Here is a 19,722-nt window from a genome sequence, read left to right as displayed (position 1 = left end):
TAAGACTCCTTTGGAGGATGACAGCTGGTAGATACAGAACAAATGGAAGCACCTTAGCTAGATCTTTTTATTCTAATAACTTAGACCAACTTGAGAAAATACCACTTTTATGCCAGCCTCCTCCTCTGGTGATAACATCATTATGCCAGCAGGCTTTCTCAAAGCTTCCAGTGTGAAAGTGCTTATTTTGAGGAATATTTTCAGTTGTGTTACCCAACATTCTTCGGAGCTTAGCATGATCACTTAATACCACAGGTAGTGCTGTTTTGGGGACTGCTGAAGCCAGCCACCATTAATTAAATGCCATTATCCCATCCTCCCATCACGGGTACTCAGCTCCAGATCTGAGGCCTGCTTGGGAGGTGTCTTGTGTGAGCTCAAGTTGATTTTCTCAAATGGACACTTGGGACGCTTGTGTTTAGCAGCTTATAAGGAACTGGGGTGCCGAGCTCCTTTCCAGTATTATTACTGGTCTTCTGGTGCTATCAGAACAGCACAGAGGCTTACAAATGTATGTTGGCCATAGTTTTCATGGGGCTTTGAATAAATCATGCTAAACAAAGAATTAACGATTTTTACTTCTTGTGCCAATTGTATGCAAATACTGATGTGATGATTTCTGGGCCTGTTTCTCATTTACTCATCATATACATTTCCAGTATTTTTTGTCATCCTGAAGGAGGCGAAATCCGACCTTAAATAGGATACTTCGTCTTTGAAAGCAGCATGCACATAGTAAATAGCTTTCCTTCAAGAAATGCCTTCACGTCCCTCTGTTCTAACGTAGTACATAGCTGCCTCTCATTATGGCACTGAGGAGTCCCGAGTGGATCCAGCGTTTTTCTATCAAAATTGTACCCTGCCGTGTGAGTTCCGCCCTGCTGAATAAGACACACTAGAATGGAGAGCAGAAGTCTCTGAGAGTGCAGCCAGTCTGCCCTTGCTTCCCCAAACACCATCGGCAGCGGTGAGGGAACCATCTCCACCTCTTACACCCTGACTGCAGTGACAGCAGCATGCTGGTGTGTAGAGTTGTCATTTTGGGGTAGTGAATCTGGCAGCTCTGAGACCTCGGAGACGCTGATTATAGCTCAGGAGGTGGGCAGGAAGGTTGCCTAGGTAGTTAAGCTTGCTGGGCACCACCTTCCTCCTGTCCCTGCCTGCCGGCCTGACTTCCTCTGCAGAGTTAGCTCTGGCCTTGACCAAACCTGCCTCCTGTGCCTGTTGTCTTCATTTGGGCTCGACCCCTAGAGTTGCCCAGGTGCTTGCTGCAGCCTGTATTTCTGCGTGCTCTCCCCTACCTGCCCTCCCCCTCACCTTCTCATGTTATTTGTTACTCAGGTTTCATTGCTCCTGATCAGCCATGCCACTGTCAGTTTAGCTAGGTGTTCTCAGGCCCAGATCCGAAGGGATGTGGCTACCGCAGCCCCAGAGCCAGTGCCCCAGCTTTGCCTGGTGCGGAAACTCACCTCATTGTTTCCCAAGGAAATGCTTATCTTTGTAAAAGAGTGGCATATGCTCATTGAAGGGCAAAGAAAATTGCAAGTTAGAGAGAATGTCAAAAGAAAAGCTGTACCCCCCATTAGCTGAATCCTAAGTGAAAATAGCCCCACATTGTGGTGTCTCTGGGCTCCGGACTTGTGCATGGCATGTTGTGCTTTTGTGGTTGGTGCTGGAGGAGTCGAAAGGCTGGCTAATGAAAAGGAGTCAGTTCTAAGGGTGAGCGTGCGCTGACGAGTTACAGCCCTAACCTTTATGGTACTTTTTAATGCCTGGAGGCTTTTGGTGCATGAAAAACAATTAATGTATTCTTTAGTGCTCCATATATTAAAGGTTTGTAATACATAATACCAAACAACTATTTAATATTTAAACACTCGCTATAAAACTGAGTATCTCTAGGCCAGTGGTGGCAAACCCATACCACGTGTGTCTCAGCAGGCTGTTTGTATAATGAAGCTCTAAAAGTCTTTCCATTATAGCTTGGGCAATTTAACCAATGATGTGACTGTTAAAAATATCAATCTAAGACTAGAGAATTAGCTCAGCAGTGTAAGCACCTGCCTGGCAAGCACAAGGCCATGAGTTCAATCCCTAGTACCAAAAAAAAAAAAAAAAAAACCAAAACAATCTAATTTTTACAATATTTTATATAACTTTTTAAAACATATTTTATATAACTTAAAGAGTAGATGAATTGCTCACATATATTTTACATACTCACTCCCCCAAAAACTATTTTGAAAGGTCCATACACCAAGTTTCAGCCACGTCTATGTTGTTTACACACTAACTTTAATTTGTTACAAGATCATTATTTGTATACCTACCCAAGTTTCAGTAAGGTCTGTGTTGTTTACACACTAACTTTGATTTGTTACGAGATCATTATTTGTATACCTACCCAGAAGTGATACAAACTTAGCCTCTCCAGAAGCGAAAAGCACCAGTCACAGTTGCCAGGTGACAGATCTGTCCTCAGGCCATCTGTGGTTGTTTAGAAGAGGGCACCATTTAGGGTCAGAGCTAGGACACCAGCATCAAGCTGACTCAATTTTTAAAGTCAGTTACACCGCAGGTAGGTTTTTATGTACAATTCTTGTTGCTCGCCGCACCCTCTTCCCCATTTCCCAGCCGTGATTTACCTCCTAAGTCTCGCTTGGCCAGTGTTATACAATCCATTGTCCTGTCATTATGATGTATTGGCCTGACCTGTTAACATTATTAAAAGCTTATGTAGGCCTTTTTCATTGTTGCTGAAAATTAATAGGATTTTTTAGAGGTTTCTATCCCCCAGGAGATAGAGATGGGAGATCGGCTCTGCCCAGTCCTCTTTAAGCCCTTTGGTGGATTTGTCATTGCAGCTTCTGTTCTGTCCAGTCTTGCCTGCTTGGTGAGTGGGACCATGGTGCTGGACTCTCTCCATGTGACTCCGTCACTACCTGTACCCTGCAGTCCTGCATACTGTGGCATACTTCTTTGGTTAGGGAACTATTTGCCTTACTCAGGGTTTCTGGTCTTTACTCCTTTTTACAGTATATAGAATATAAAAACAAGTACATATTTGTTTGCTATGCATAGATTACAGAAGAAACGAAGCGCTACTTAAAGTTGAGTAATTCCGTGTGTGCTACTGAATTACAACTTCCTCTTTTGTACACTATGTGGTACACTCTGTTGATTGTGGTTTTGAACTCCTGGCCTTGCACAGACGTAACCAGGTTTAATATTGTCTTTCTGATAGGCTTGGTTGTTTCCAATCGATCTGTCAGAGTTCTTTCTGGTCAATCATTTGTCCTTAGTAGCAGCGTTGCTGACATTCTTTGCACTTGGGTCACAGCCATGTAACAGTGATTATTCACACTTTCAGATAGGAAATCAACTGCCCTTCAAAGGAATCCCTTTCAGGTCATGCATTTGTGTTGCCTTTTGACTTAACATTATTAGGATGTTGTATATTTGACCATGAAGCCTTGGCCATGCTGACAACTGCAGCAGAAGACCGCGTACCTCCACTCTGGGGCTTGCAGTTCTGCTGCAGATCTGATGGCCGTGTCCAGCAGCCTGGCTTCTAAGGGCAGTGATGATGCCAGAACAGCACATATTTGGGGCTTGCAGCTGTGCGCAGTGCTTTGGCAGAGCCATTTCTGGTTGAACAGCTGTCCCAAGTGGTCTGACAGTGATGTGGAGAAAGAGTCCTCTTCCACTACAGCCACACAGTCTGGTGGATGCTTGGGCCCCAAGGTGCTTGGGCTTTCATGCCTGACCTTCCTAAGCACTCCCTTCTCTGAGAAAATGAGTGAATTGATTCCTCTCTGAAATGCCTGGATGGCGAGTCTTCTACAGTCAACATGTTTGCATTTACGAACGAGCTGTCCTGGGGTAGACCCTCAGCCTCAGGGCAGGGCTCTGATGCTGTGTTCTCAGCAGGAATATCAGAAGACGAGGTGATGGGGTGCTGGGGTGAAGGCAAGGGAGACAGCTGCGTCTTCCCAAGTCTTTCAAGCCTTCGTTGTTCAGAGTCCTCAGCATGCTCCACACTTTCTGCCCCATTCCGTCTTCCTCGATCTGTCCCAGTTAGTGCCGCGGCTCTGCCCCTGTCCTGCAAAGTGCTTTGGGGCCATGAGCCACATCCTGTCACCTAACACGGCACTCATCTTGCTCTGTGCAACGTGAAGTCTCTGGAATTCACATTTTATTATTGTTCAGGCAGCTTAACTGATTTCCCTAGAATGAGGCTTTCTCAGGATTCCTGTGGTTTTTGGTTGAAAATTGGGCCCAGAACCCTGAATTTTGATGTGATATTGGCAGTGGTATGACTGAGATGGAAAAATAATCTGGTCCAGTTGATAAAACCATTTCGACTTGAAGTCAGTAGGGGAAATAGTGAAGGATTCTCAGTGCTGGGGAAGGCGGAGGACCACTGAGGTAGACAGTAGGGAAAGCACAGGAAGGCCGGGCTTAACAAAGGGCAGGGCAATGCCCTTAACAAAGGGCAGGGCAATGTGATAAAAACCAAGGCTGACACTGAGGGCTCCGTGGGTCAAAGTACCGTTTTGATTTTCCCTGTGAGTTTCAGGCCAGCTTGGTCTGCATAGCAAGTTCGAGACTAGCCTGAACTACATTAACGAGACTGTCTCAAGAAAAAAAATTGTAGCAAATGAGATTTTCTGGCCTGTATAAATAAGATTTCCACTTGACTCATACCTGCTTTAAAAAATCATGGGTTTCAAATAAATTTAAAATTGGACTTCTGCACCCAAAAAGCTGATTTTCCAGCACCCCCTTGTGGTAACTTTCAAGGTATTTGCTTATTGTGAGCTTGTATTAATATTAAAATGTTCATTGGAGGAGTAGCCACCTAATTATTTTATTATCAAAAAAATTACAGCTTTGTTTAATATACATGTAAACCTTTTATTTCATCTTTCTGACAAACCTAAGGTATTGTTTTGTTTTTTGTACTGGAAATCAAATTCAGGACCTTGCACTTGCCAGGCAGGTGCTTATGCTGCTGAGCTAAAACCCTGGCCCCAAACCTATATTTTGTGGCGACCAAAGCACTTTTTTTAAGACAAGGTCTTGCCAAATTGCCCAGATGGGACTCAAACGTTTGATCTTCTTGCCTCAGCCTTACTTTAAGGACAGCATGGTAGAGAAAAATATTTTTATTTAGGAGACATTCATCAAACAGTAATTTAATGAATAAATAGAAAATATAAAGTGAGGTAACTGAATCAAGATCATTGAGTGTATGTTTCAAAATGCAGGTCAAATCACTAACGTAGTACTTTTTAAAATATATATACCTGCATTAAAAAGAAATGCCAGCCACTGGCCAGAAATTTAAACAACAGAGCATCAAGGGTAGATGAAATTAGATGGATCAAGAAGGTGGAGAAGTCCCCAAAACCCAAAAGCACTGCACTGTGGTGGAGGTGGGTGCACTCCTGGGTATGCACCAGGCAGCAGTGGCAGCAGTGGCCCAAGTTGCCGAGCTTGGGCCAGTGAGGCCTGTGGTGTCCCTGAGGGAACAAGCATAGACGCCAGTGCCAGGAGACCATACCGGTACCCATGATAGCAAGGACTCAAGAAGGTAGCCGGAGACCCTGATCAGAGAGCACCAAGGGCACAGTGCCCTTCGGGCACTGGTTCTGTTGCTGTTCCTCTGCCTCCTCAGTGCAGTGTCCTAGGATGGGGACCTGTAGTCAGCAGTGGGCAAAGAGCAAGTCCAGATGCTGGGGGAGTCCAAATCAGAAGATGCCAGACGGTGAAGGGAAACCAGCTCTGTAGATGCAGCACTGAATCTGCCAAGTAGAACCAACACCCGAGGGACAACAGAATGTTCAAGAACGGGCAGTTGGTGATTCCTTTCATGGATCCCTTCAATAGATCCTTAGTGAGCACTTATATGCAAGAGATCAAATTAAAGGGAAAATTTAGTGTCAATGAAATTAGAAAAGAAAGAGTTATCTATCAGTGCATAATACAAAAATAAAAGCAAGAATGTAAAATTCTAGATTATCTGCATTGTATAGATGAAGCAGAAGTGAATATATGTGAAAGATAAATGATGCTCATTAGTTTAGGCTTTGTTATAAAGGTACAAATTTTAAAGTATGTTAAAACTTTAACTGGATATTAATATACTGGTAGAAACAGGACAATAGTAAGTTGTAGGAATGGTTATAAAATTTGTCGTTAGACATTTTATATGTTCTATTTAAGTTTTACTCTCACATCTTCACATTTTCTCATAAGTTGTTTTTTAAGTTTTTAAAAATTAGTTCAGGTGTACTTTCAAATTAATTTGTAGGAAAGGGAAGTGTAACTGTGAAAGAAATCAAAGTGATACTGTAGTGCATTTTTGATCATTTTTATCCAGTCTCACTTAAATGGTGCTTATTTGTTTTTCCCTAGAATTTTTTACAGTTTTCCTATACCTGTTAAATTCTTTGTTTCATAGTCCCTATTGATATAAAGAAGGTTAACATTGCCTGTGTACCACGTAACGGGGTTCCCTTTTATTTGTGTTTATTTTGCAGTGCTGGTGAAGCGTGCTCATTAAGAGCTGTGCCCTGGGCTACCTCCACCACCTAGGAGCTCCCTTTTAATTTTAATGTTTGTCATGTAATAAGGAGTTGAGAAATGATTCATAAAATCTCAGTTTTGAAAATGTCGTAGTGGTTTCATAATGATCTAGTTTTAGTTACGATGACTTGTTTGGCATGAACTTTTCATGGGAAAGTCTTCAGGGGCTAAGGACAGTAAATGTCTTTATTATCTTGACAATCTCTAAAGACCTGGAACATAAGCTGAAGAATGTACCCTGTCTTTCTAGCATTGATTTATGAAGACACAATGGCCATTTCACTCCGAAAAATGCTCAGAGTCTAATGCATGCCTCCCCTTGGATAAGATCACATTGGAATTTAGCACTAATTAAAACTACCATATCATAAAAATAGGACCATTTGTTTTCTGTCTTTAGGGCTGTGCTTTGAAGGAAAAATGACAGAAAGGTAAATTCTTCCCCTCCCCAGGCCTTAAAATTCAAAACTTCATTAATAAATATTTCCTGGCAGAAATATAAATGTATATGTATATGTATGGGGAAATGCTTATCCTTACCTCTAACCAGCAGAGATGCAGATATAGCTAACGTGATGTTTCAGTGAAATGGGTTGGTGGCAGAGTAGCTGCCTCCCAGGGGGTTCACTGGGCTCCGTGGCACAATCAGCTGATGAGACCTCTGAACCATACCCAGCACATGGCTCAGAAAGGCAAGCTCACTGAAATCCCAGCAAGCAGGTGGGACAGCACTGGGTATTCCTCCACCTGGTCACCCATGCAGCCACCCGGAAGCTGTGCTCTTCAGCACATTAGATGACAGTTCAGCTAAGGAGTGGGACTCGCACTGGTGGGTTCGAGCCTCCTGGCTGAGAGTGCTCATGTCCCAGGAGACCATACCTATCCTCACAGTCCAGCTGCTTAGATTCACAGTTCCCTGACAGGTGCCTACTGTCACAAAGGCCGCTGACCTCAGGAGTGCCCAGAGATACGGTGCTGGTTAGGTATGCATGATTCCTTCGGGTCAGGATTGAGTTCACCCTCCTACCCAGTGAGGCTTCCTGAGACAGTGGTGGTAAACTTTCATCAGTTCCTATGGGAACAGAGCCAGAGAGTTAACTAAAGGTCAGGTTCTCCTGGAGAAACAAAAACAGTTATTTTTAACTCTTACAAATAATAAATGAATCTAACTCTTATTAGGGCCAATTTTGACTGTACACATTGAAGTTTTCATTTTGTGCATGCCTTTTTTAAGGAATTTTTAATAACATAAGAAATGTACACAAAATGTGTGTCTGTATAAAAGTAGGTCCAGTGAAGCTCTGTTTGCCATAGTTAGTAATTAATGACAATATAAATGCCCAGAAGTTGCTTAAGTATCCTATATCTAGAGTCATGTGTAAGTTCATAGATGTATCTAGAAACATTGAAAGAATTTATGTAAAAATATTTAGTGTTTAACTCCAGGTGATGATTGTATACATAATTTTTAAAACCATGAAACCCTGGTTTTTAATTTGATCCTATGTAACTTTCTAGGTAATTATTTTTTACAGCACTCTGACCAAAGACAATCCATTTCAACCCAAGATACTTATAGTGATTAATCATACATTTTAAGAGTTTGCTTCAATACCGTTAAGGTTTGATCTCCAATTTCTTTAATGTGTTTTTATATATTTTGTAAACTACTGAGATCCTTCTCACATCTGCATCTGAAGCCATCAAAATTATTCTGATTATTTCCCACATATTTTGTTATATGCTTTCTAACTGCTAGTTAAAGCCTCTACCTCACAAACTTACCAAAATTGATAAGAAAGTGAATACAGAATTTTTTTTATATTTTTGAGAAAGAGTTTCACTGTAAAGTTGAGGCTGGCCTTGAACTCATGGTGTAGCCCAGGCCAGCCTTAAACTCACAGCAATCCTCCTGCCTCAGGCTCCCAAATGCTGGAATACAGAATTCTTTAGTTGACTAAAACTGGGGAAATTCAGGTAAACATGCCACAGAAACTATCAGTTAGTGAAGCAGGAAAGCACACAACCTGTGGCTTTGACAGAATTTAGATGCCACCCTCAAGTCTTCATGCAAGTTCTGGGTAGGTCAGTGATTGTCATTGTGACTGTTTTTACCACCAACAGGTTCACTTTAAGCATACCCAATTTATTCTCTATCTTAAATATGTGCTCATTGTCATTTATCTTTAGCATTACTCTATCCAAACAAGGATGGTCATACCATTCTGTTTATTGGTTCAGAGCATGTGAAATAAGTATTTGGAGTAATATTGGAAAGCAAAATACAACTCAGGCTATAGTACTTTCAACCAAATAAGAGTCATGAAAGGGATCTCTAGAAATGTTGATTGGCTTTTACTTATTGTTCTGTATTAGCTGTATTTCTTCTTTATTCCACAAATGGATGGTGGAAAGTTAGTTCACTCCAGAGAAATGCTGTGTGCTACAGAAGACCAGCTTTTTGCTTAAACTGGAGGGATCAGTTTAAACAGGGACCGCATAAGCTCAACCCATTATTTCTCATCTGTAACGTGAGTAAATCCAATGCAGTATCTCTTAGGTCCTTCTCAGCTAAAATAGCCCCTACGACTTATATAACTTAAAAGTTTATGAGGATACAATTTCTGATAATTTGGTATTTTGTATTTCAGCTTATATCTGTTCAAACTAGGAATAGCACCCCAGATCCAAGATCTCCTGGGCAAAGTGGACTTCACAGGTAATGTTATTTATACATTTTTTTACAGTGGGGTTACTAAGAAAATGGACCAGTATTTTCCACATTCACCTTCATGTTATTACTACTTTTTCCTCAATATTCATAAGAAAATTTACCTATCTTGTTTGAAATGTAGGCTTGATTCTTCCTGAGGCTCTGGTTTCTGGTTTTGTTTTGGACAGGATCTCACTGTGTAGTTTAGGCTGGCATCGAACTCAAGGTGATCCTTCTACCCCAGCCTACCAAGTGCTGGGATTAAGGGTATTCGCCACCATGCCTGGCTTCTTCCTTTTCTTCTTCTTTTTTTTTTTTTTAATTTTAAAGATAGTAAAATCCAGCAACCACAACAAAAAAGAACAAAGCCAATCAAAACAAAGCAACAAAACTGGTACAGAACTACAAAGCAGGATATTAGGAAAACAACAATGGCTACCATAGTTTATCTTGTTTTCTTCACAATAGTTATACAGGTATAGCAAAATCAAACCCATCAAAACAGAATACTGAATAGAGCAAGGCAATCAGAACAAAGCAAACCAGTAAGAACAATATTGGGTTACAAAGACAAGACAGAGGGAAATCCCCCATATTTGTTATATTGCATACTGCCATTCTCCCAAGAGGTGCTCAGACCGCTGACCCCAGGCCTGCAAAATTAGACAGTACAAGCATTTAGTTGCTTTGTGTACCTTAGTTGCTATCAGCTCAGCCTGCCCTTCCAACCAGCAGGTTACTGGGGGGGGGGGGGGGCGGGTCTCCAGGTGTTGATTCTCAGCCCACCTGCCAGTAGGCTCAGGGGAGGCACTGACTTTTGTTTTCCTGGAAGCTGCATAGCTCGCATGGCTTACCAGAAAGCCTGGCTGTTTGGCTTCTATTTCTATCCTCCTGGTCCAAGCATCTTTTTGTTTTGTTTTTTGTTTTGCTAAGGCTTTGGTTGAGAAAGGCCCGGTGCTCCCAAGGAGGGCTTTTCTCCATGCCACTGTATTACCCACCGCTGCCTTTATCTGTCTATAGCTTCTTTTTTGTTGTTGTTGTTCTTTTAGAGGAGGAAATAAGTAACATGAGAAAAGAGCTTGAGAAATATGGAATACAGATGCCGTCCTTCAGCAAAATTGGTGGCATCTTGGCCAATGAACTGTCTGTGGATGAAGCTGCATGTAAGTCTGTTTAGAACCTGAGCTTGCCCTTCGCATACAACTTACCTGTTCCTTGTGGATTTAGATTACATGAGATAGAGTACTTACAGGACAGTTTAAGAACCCTGAGTGTTTCTATCATTTGTGCTCACATCTCAGATAATTTGAGGCTGTCAGAACATAACCAAGTCATTGACTTTGGACTTCAGGCAGCTACTTGCATAGCCCAAATTAACAGGTTCGAGAAAGGTCTTCATTCTCCTAAGTGTTTCTGTGCCCTTTGTCTTTAGATTTCTCAAGGTCAAGGTACATTTTTGGGCCTTTTGGGGTTACAGGCTCACTTACAGGTATCTCTTGGAACCAGCTTGTTACTTTTTTTTTTTTTTTTTAAAGAATAAAACAAAATAAAGCAAAACAAAATAAAACAGATCAGAGTAAAACAATTCAAATAACATAGGACTTCAAAACAAGACAACAAGAAATCAACAGTGGCTACCATAATGTCTCTTGTTTTTTTCGAAACAGTTGTCCATATCTTCACACACAGTAATTTAGAACAAAACAGTATAAAAGCAAAAGAACAAAAGAATGAGAGCCTTACGAGTCTTCAAAACTAGGCAATAGGAAACCAATAATGGCTACCGTCAGTCTGTACCTTCACACATATTGATATCAAATAACTGAAAGACTAAAACCAATCAAAACCAAGAATAAAAACATTATTAGGCTTCAAAATAAAACGATAGGAGCTTGTTACTTTAAAACTGCTAGCATTGCCCTGCCCGGAGGATAGGGACGGGCTTCTGCCTACAACACCCCTCGTGGCAGATGCAGTTCTCAGTTCCTTTTAGTTGTTTGGTGCATACTGCACACTGGATGAATTGACAGAGATGTGGGACAGAGCGTCAGGACAGGGACAGAAGGGCATGTGGAGAGGTTGTTCTGCATACTTACTAGAACCCACAGGAGAGAATAAAATTGCTCATTGTCACCCCCTCTCCACAAATTGTCCCTTGGCTTTTTCTGATTTTTTAAAAAAAACTTTTTTCTTTATTTTTCAGTGCATGCTGCAGTCATAGCCATTAATGAAGCTATCGAAAAAGGAATCGCAGAGCAGACCATTGTAACACTAAGAAACCCGAATGCAGTTTTGACCTTAGTGGATGATGACCTGGCCCAAGAATATCAGAAGGAACTGTGGGGCGCCAAAAGAAAAAAAGAGGACAATGCGAAGCTGAAGGTGCTCAATTCAAACCCAAGTAATAAATACACAATGAATACTGTTATGAGTAACTTTGAAAAAGCCTAATGTTAGAACCAGTATTTCTAAGTGTGGCTGCCATCTCTATAGCCATAGGCAGTTGCATTTGTCTACACTGTGAGACTGATTTATTTTATGGAGGAGATTGTAGGTTAGAAAGATTGAAAGTGATGTGAACTTTGCATTTGCCCTGGAAATGTAAAAGTATCAGCTACACCTCATGCCTTGCCCAGGCATGGTAACACATACCTACACTCCTCTCAATCCTCTTGCTCCAAGAGGCTGAGGCAGGAAAAATACAAAATCAAACCCAGCAGAGCCTGCCTGGCAAGTTCGAGATCTTGAGTTTAATTCTTGGAACAAAAAACAAAAGCAAACAAAAAAATTTAAACGCAGCCAGAGCAACTTCCAACTTAGCAAGACCATGTCTCAAAATAAAATAGAGTTGTGATGTAGCTCAGTGCAAAGGTCCTGGGTTCAATCCCTAATGGTAGATAGATCATGTCATCAGCAGCAGCTCTATATTTATTAGTACAGGTGAATTCTGTGCAGTTAGTTTAGAGAGGGTGCATTTTAATGTATTGTTTTCTGTCCTTCACCCTTCCTCTCTGAGTGTCTGTCTGTCTTTGGCAAGGCAGCTCGTTCTAACCTAGACTCCACAATAACCCACCTTCCTGCTGGTTGGTGACTGACACTGACAGTGCTGAGTCTCTGCTCCTCATCAGCTGTTCCTCTCCTTAAGCTCCTGCTGTCAGCGTCAGCTCCATCGCTGAAAGAAAGGGCGTTTAATACTTCACACCTTTTCCTTGCCTGGAGCACTCCTCTTTACCTTGCTTTACGCAAGATGGGAGCACCCAGCTCCTGCATCTCCTTACTTCCTGGCTTTCTCCAAGCTTCCTTCACAGAGCTCAAGGCTGCAGAATCAATTTTTAGTGGCATAGCTGATGTCACACAACCCAAATTGCCCCAACTCTCTGTGGCCACTGAATTTAGTTCTGCTCCTTGGCTTGGTCCCCAGAGGCCTCTGTGATGTGCAAGTGACCTCCCTGCTCTTTTGCTAAGCCTGGACACACACTCCTGAGAGGTGGACTAGCATGCCACATGTTGTCACTTGTGTGACCAAATCCGTCTGTCCATGTCCTATTCCCTCACCTCATCGTTTTTTAGATCTCCTTGAACTGTTACACCTCTTTTTAAATTTTTCTTTGCAACTGAGTTTGAATCTACCTTTTTTTAGAACCTGTTCTGTTCTCTGTGTATTTACTATTTGTACTCTTGATCTTATCAGATTGAATCAAAAGACATTATCAACACTCAACTATTGTTAAGTCATAAAAAGTGGCAGTACTCAGTGAGGCAGTACTCAGCCTGCGGTTGAGTACTCTTTGAAGAGCCCTGGGGCTGGTTGCCTATCTGTGTACCCTGGTAGCCTGTGTGTCTCCCCCAGCGCCTGCCCAGAGCAGGCTCTTCTCAAATGCTTGTGCTGACTTTGGATGATAACTAGTCAGTTATTTCTTTCACCTTGTCACATTTCATTTGTGTTTCGAGCTTCAGAAGCACTTTACTGAGCCTCAGTGGTCAGTGAAGACTTTGTTTTGCAGAACAACTGTATTTCAGAAGAGGAGAGGGACGCGTATGAGGAACTGCTGACGCAAGCAGAAATCCAGGGCAGCATCGATAAAGTCAACAGTGAGTAACTGGTGGCGGGAGGGAGAGGGAGTCCCCTAAGAGATGGACTTTCTTTGCCAGAATTCCAGCTCACCTTGCACACTGTATTCTTTTTTTTTTTAATTTAAAAAAAGATTAAGATACAAGAAGACATAACAACACAGGTCAGAATAGAACAATTTAAGCAACATAGTGTTTCACCACAAGATAACCAGACATAACAGTAGCTACTATAGTGTCTCTATCCTTGAAATATTTGAGTATACCTTGATATACTATAGTAGCAAACATAAAAAGACAGACACACTGTATCTTGTACAGTGGCCTTAAGGAGCGGAGAATCTACCAAATGGCCATGTTGACCTTACAGCACAGTATCTGCCAGTTCCCCGCTGAGTTTTTTTCCCTGGGTTAGTTTGGCCCTGGCTTTCCGTTTCCTCGCAGGTACATGTCGCATTTTGGATCTGTCCCTCACTGGAATGATGCTGAAGCTTATGGAGTAAAGACTCTGACTTCAACCTTGTGCTTCCTTACTGTGATTATGTGGCTGTGTTCCCTGGGACTGTAAAAGAGCTTACTGACACTTCCACTTTCCCAGGCAGTGGCCTGCAGTTTGTGAGAGTTAATTTCACACAGCTTTGTAGCATTAGTGCAGAGGAATGATGGTCCAGCTGAAGTTGCATGATGGCAGATTTGAGTCCCCCATCCCTGAACCCCCATGAGGCCACTGGGTTCAATTCCTCTTAGTGCTTCATCCAGGTGTGTGACTGGGAAGAACAGAAAACTTGGTTAAAAAAAGTTAAACGAAGCATCTTCAAATTGAGAACCATGAATCCATTTATTAGACTTTTCCCTCCTTGAATAAAATTTATTTTTACTAGTGCATCAGAATGATAGAACTGTGGGGGACCTGCGGTGACTGAAAAGATAAGTATGAAATATAAATGACCTTTATTTTGAGAATGTGGGGAGGGACACCCCGGATCCCCTGGGGCACTGCATCTCCACCCTGGGGCCGGTGATCTCTCCATGGAACACATGGAGTGAGGCACATAAGGCGCCTCGGTTTGGGGTGGAACCTAAGAGGGCATTAGGGATGAACAGGTAGCCAGCCCATTGGTCTTTGTTTAGCACCATAGGTAAATTCCTAGGGGTGGGGGGGATAAGAGCTCCTTGGCTTTACTGGCTACAGTGTCCGGCCTGGGCCAAAACCCTTTCACAGAAGAGGCACAAGGAATTCCATTTGAAATTTGTTTTCTTCAGTCAATCTAAACAACCTATTTTTCCCCCTCCAAAAAAAACCCCCTGAGAAATGAACGACAGTTGGCCCATTTAATATGAACTTCCAGACAAAGTGTGGCCTGAAGGGGCCTCTCATTTCAGTAGTCCTAACCCTTGCCCTAAGTGTAACTTTTAGTTGGGTTTGGAATTTTCTTTATTGCTTTGAATACCTTCAAAGAAATACACACCTGCAGGAGTTACTGCAGGAGAAAAGTGTCCCCAGCAGCCGGAGAGATACATTAGGAGTTCACAGAGTAATCAGAGCAGCCTGGGGCAGGTTCTTGTCAATGTCTGGCAGTTAGCAACTGAGTGAGTTTGAGAATTTCATACATGCACACAGACACAGGTGAAACTCACAGGTGACTTTATTTTAAAATCAACAACTTACCATTTTGGTTACTGTCCTGTACCCGTTAAATCATGAACCTGTTCGTGATGACATAGGAGGTCTAATTTCAGGTCTCTCTTTCTGTTGCATTTGAAAGCTGAGAATTTTATTATAGTTGACAGAAATGAATTACAGGGAGAAATTAATATTACTATCATCTCAGACAGGAAGTTTGAGGTCTATCAGCTTAGACAGGAAGTAGTTCCATAACCTTTTGCCATCTTTTATTTTTGAAGCATATATAAACCACTAAAATGGTCTTTTTTGTATGCTATGTAAAATACCATATAAATATTTTAATAATGTCAACTTCTTGACCACAAATTTAATACTAAGTTAGCTGTAGTTCTCCCCCACTTTTAACTGAAAGACATTGGAGGATTTTTACTAATGGTGTAACTGGCTGAAATTTAGGAAGGGCATTGGCAATATTTGGTGGCTTTAAAAATGCACTGAACATGATTAAAGCCTTTGCTCTCTACCTGAAAATCTGTAGTCTCATCAGACTGAATCTGTGGTCTCATCAGACTGAATTTTTAGTCTTATCAGACTGAGTCTTTGGTCTCATCAGACTGAAAGTAGTCTTGAAAAACTCCTCCAGGCAATGACAAAATGACCATCAGGCTATGGCACACATTCAAGCCTGCAAAGGGTGGGTACCTTTCCCAACCAGGTAGGCTGTTATGTTAAACTGTGAGGCAGTTATGTGCATTGCAGCCATGGCAGTGACCTGAGCAACAGGTTTTGTGGAATGCTGAGGGACCTGTCCGCAGACATTGTAGTTTCGTCTGAACTGCAGCCCTCCACTGTAGAGTTTTTTGCGCACACTATTTATTGCATGCTACATTCTGTCAGGGCAGGGCTGGACATTTTACTAAATGCAGAGTATGACAAGATGGTTAAAAAGAATGGACTTTATTATATTTTTAAAAAGGAGTTTATTAAGAGCATTTTAAGAGTATGCTTTCTAGTGATATTTAACATGCAGTAGTACAGATTCTTATAAGAAAGTTCTCAGAAGTGAAGTGAGGTCCCACCCAGCATAATCCCTGATGTTGCTGAAAGACTTTGAATAACATTAACTCAACACCAAATACTGTAAACAACCTGACCCTTCTTTCTGGAATCCTTTCATTTATCCATTAATTCTAAGGATAAAAAGAAACTCTTAGGCTTAGAGGTGCCTTTATAAGTGTGAGTTTTTGGGGGATGATTTGAAGAACTCCATTAGTCATGTCTCCTTCTGCTGAATGGCCTGTCTTAGTGGAAAGTTCGAAGCCAACTTCTGTGAATGTATTTAGAGAAGATAAATTGTCATCGTGTCAAAGGATCAGAAAATCTCAGCTGCAGTCTAGTCATGCCTTAGCAGATGGAGCAGCCCTTGGGAGGCTCTGGAAGATCGAGGTCTATTCTTTCCTCTACACAGATGCATTCTTTAGAGGGCAAACCCTTCAGGCTCCATCTCTTCGCTCTTGCCTGTTGACATAGCATATCACTTAGTCCCCCATGAAGTCAACAATTCAGTTTCTGTGCTCTGAAAATGACACAGAATCTGCCTGTCCAAGCGTTCCTTCTTTGCTCACTAAAATCTCTTTCACCTGATCACAACAACTGGTGTTGAGGTCACAGAGCTTATGTGCATGGCCCCAAGTGCTCACTGGAAGGTGACTGGTCATGGGGAGGGTGCAGCAGGGCAATGCTTGCCTCAGGTCTGTCCCTGAAGAGGCAGCAATAACCCATGAGCATCAGTGGAGGACAAGCCTGCCAGAACTGGACAGGACTCAAGAGGTGAGAAATCTCAGGGACTGAAGCAACTCAGAGGCTCCATGGAAGAGGTGGAAGCAGGGCCACCCCCAGAGAAAGGCCTATTAGGCAGGAATGGGCTTCGTCGGTGCCCAGGTTATCTCAGGGATGGGTTCCTGGGACTGGACTGACCGTTCCAAGGCTTGGCTGCCCTCCACCCCCAGCTATAGAGCTCATGGGAAGAGAGGCCCGAAGTAGAAGGGCTGGCAGGGTTGGGCAGAGGGGAACAGCAGGCCTTCTGACAGAGCGTGACCTGTACCCTCAGGACTGGCTGCAGTGGACCACATCAATGCTGTCCTTCGGAAAGGGGACCCTGAGCACACACTACAGGCCCTGAAGAAACCAGAGGCCCAGCTGCCCACCGTCTACCCCTTCGCTGCTGTGATGTACCAAAGCGAGCTCTTCAACCTCCAGACACAGAATCCCACCGTAAGTGGAGGTGGCACCAGCCCCGTGTGAGGGCACACTGAGTCCTAGCGGCCACGCCACTGCACAGGCCGGGGAGGGCTGGTGGAGCCCTGTCTGCCCGCCCCCGGCCCATCACACAGCTTCCTTCCTCTCTAATGCTCCCTTTAGTCTACACTACAGAGGACTGTAAGAATCGAGTTAGGAAATCCAGGAAGTGGCTACACAGATACACATAAAAGCATGTAGTTCCTGCTTTGCGGTGGTCTTTGTGAAGAATTTCCTTTTTTAATTACACCAAAATATTTTTAAAATATGTAATGTTTTGATACAGAAAAATGAACTCTAATTTAGCATTTCTAGAAATCTACAACCAAAAGCAATAGCACCATGGCTTCGGTTTGTGCATAATTGTGTTTCTTAATTTGCAGTGTTAAGTATTAATATTCATGTTAGGTTACAGTAAGAGTGTGTTTACTCTGAGGCCAACAGGGGAGCAGAATGACACCTGACTAGAATGGCCTCAAGGATTTCAGATATATGGCATAACTAGTGTTCCAAAAAGACAAAGGGGTTAGTGAGTAAGTGGAATCCTTATAAATGTTTAACCATTGCTTAGAAAAGTGTGAACACACTACACAGTCATCTGTCAGAATAAATTTCTACTATGGAAGGTTAAATGTTTCCCTAGTGTGTCCAAAGCCCTGTTTGATCTCCAGTACTAGGTAAATGGATGCACCTTGTGACCATATTCTTAAGGGAAATAAATTGGACATACATATTTAAACATTGCATTGTTTTTCTGGTGTGAGAAACCAAAAGGGTAATTAAGGGCCAGAATATCTAATAGATTTGTGAAATAGGAAGAAAATACTCAAATGGGAAGGGGAACAAGGGAGGGGGGAGAGGGAAAGGAAGAAAAGGAAAAAGAAAAAAATAGAAAAGTGGAAGCAAAGCTATTATAAATAAGGAGGGAAAGAGGAGTTGAAGGGAGGAGAGGGAATTGGAGATAAAAGAATCAAGATATATCATGTACAGGTACAAATTCCCTAGATGAATATGATCATTATGTATACCTAATACATACCAATAAAATTAATTAAAAAAATAAAGCTTATCCTTCTTTATGGCAGAGTAGTATTGCATTGCAGAAAATAATTACTTCTTTAGTCGTACATTGGTTGATGGACATTTGGGCTGGTTCCAAGATGTAGCTATTATAAATTATGCTGCTATAAACATGGGTATGCATATATCTCTGTGGTCTGATGCTTTTAATTCTTTTGGGCAGATACCAAGAAGGGTAATAGTTCAGGCAAATGGGACTTCCAGTTTAGTTTTTTGAGGAGTCTCCACATTGATTTCCAAACTTGTTGCATCACTCTATACTCCCAGCCTGAGCTGCTTTCGATATCCACAGATGGTTCCTTAGGAGAGGTAGAGAAGCTGAAGCAGAAATAGTTCCATTTGGCTCTTATCATCTTATATCTTCCTTATGTGATACACTTGAAGTTAATGTGAGCTATTTGGATAAAATTACTTACATGCTTCCCATGATGCCTTATTTTTCTTGTTTGCTTTAGAAGATGAAATTATGTCTTGTTACTCTAAAATCAGTTTGTGGCCCAGGGATATAGTTTAGTGACATAAGCACCTGCCTGAAAAGCACAAGATCCTGGGTTCAAGTCCTGATACCATAAATAAATAGATAGATAGATAAAATCACTTTGCTGCAAGGTTTTGGTGGAGAGGCAGAAAGCTATAATTGTGCATTTTAATATGCTATAACATTGTGTACATAACATATAAAATTCCAAAATGGAAAGACATATCAGGATTTTTAAAAATAATTCTTTAATAATTCAAGTTCTTTTATATCTTCCTTCAATGTAGTGAAAGAGGATGGGGATATGGCTCAGTGACAGCGTCTGTCCTGCAAGGGCAAAGTCCTTAGTGATTCCCAGCACTAAAAAAAAAGAACTTTCCCTTTTGAAGTTGGGCCAAGGTGGATCCCCTCAAGAAATCCCAGGAGTCATTTTTCCTGCTCCTAGAGCCACTGATGGGCAAGTGATCCTTCTTCCTGCTGGCCTCTCAACACCTGCACCTTTTCTCATCCTTTGCCGCCCTGTCACATGCATGTGGTGTGTGATGCAGGCAGCTGACACGGCCGTGTGTTTGCCAACAGAACTACCTGGCGCATGAGGAGCTCCTGATCGCGGTGGAGATGCTGTCTGCAGTGGCATTGCTGAACCAGGCCTTGGACAGCAATGATCTCATGTCTGTGCAGAACCAGCTTAGAAGCCCCTCCATAGGATTTAACAATCTGGACGAGGCATATGTGGAACGGTAAGGGGCATTCTACAAACCCTTTTTCAGCACAGAAATGTGTGCTAGTCAATCTCACCTACCAAGAATTTCTTTCTCAGTGGAAAGTGTGTGTGTGTGTGTGTGTGTGTGTGTGTGTGTGTGT

At 42.2% G+C, this 19,722-nt stretch overlaps 1 protein-coding gene across 1 annotated transcript in view; it reads left to right on the top strand.

Moving 5' to 3' along the window:
* Iqgap2 (IQ motif containing GTPase activating protein 2) overlaps positions 1–19,722 on the top strand; it is a 260,427-nt gene that overhangs the window by 132,307 nt on the left and 108,398 nt on the right. Inside the window, exons 6-11 of the mRNA XM_003470236.5 lie at positions 9,243–9,310; positions 10,354–10,467; positions 11,508–11,686; positions 13,309–13,396; positions 17,113–17,276; positions 19,438–19,598. Of these exons, the coding sequence (XP_003470284.2) occupies positions 9,243–9,310; positions 10,354–10,467; positions 11,508–11,686; positions 13,309–13,396; positions 17,113–17,276; positions 19,438–19,598 (774 nt within the window). The remainder of the gene's footprint in view (positions 1–9,242; positions 9,311–10,353; positions 10,468–11,507; positions 11,687–13,308; positions 13,397–17,112; positions 17,277–19,437; positions 19,599–19,722) is intronic.

This window comes from Cavia porcellus, unplaced genomic scaffold, assembly GCF_034190915.1.
Source record: "Cavia porcellus strain 051 isolate PalLab524CR breed Dunkin Hartley unplaced genomic scaffold, mCavPor4.1 scaffold_11, whole genome shotgun sequence".
Classification (NCBI taxonomy): Eukaryota; Metazoa; Chordata; class Mammalia; order Rodentia; family Caviidae; genus Cavia; species Cavia porcellus.
The sequence above is the reverse complement of the archived record's forward strand: the minus strand, read 5'-3'. Positions and strand labels throughout refer to the sequence as shown.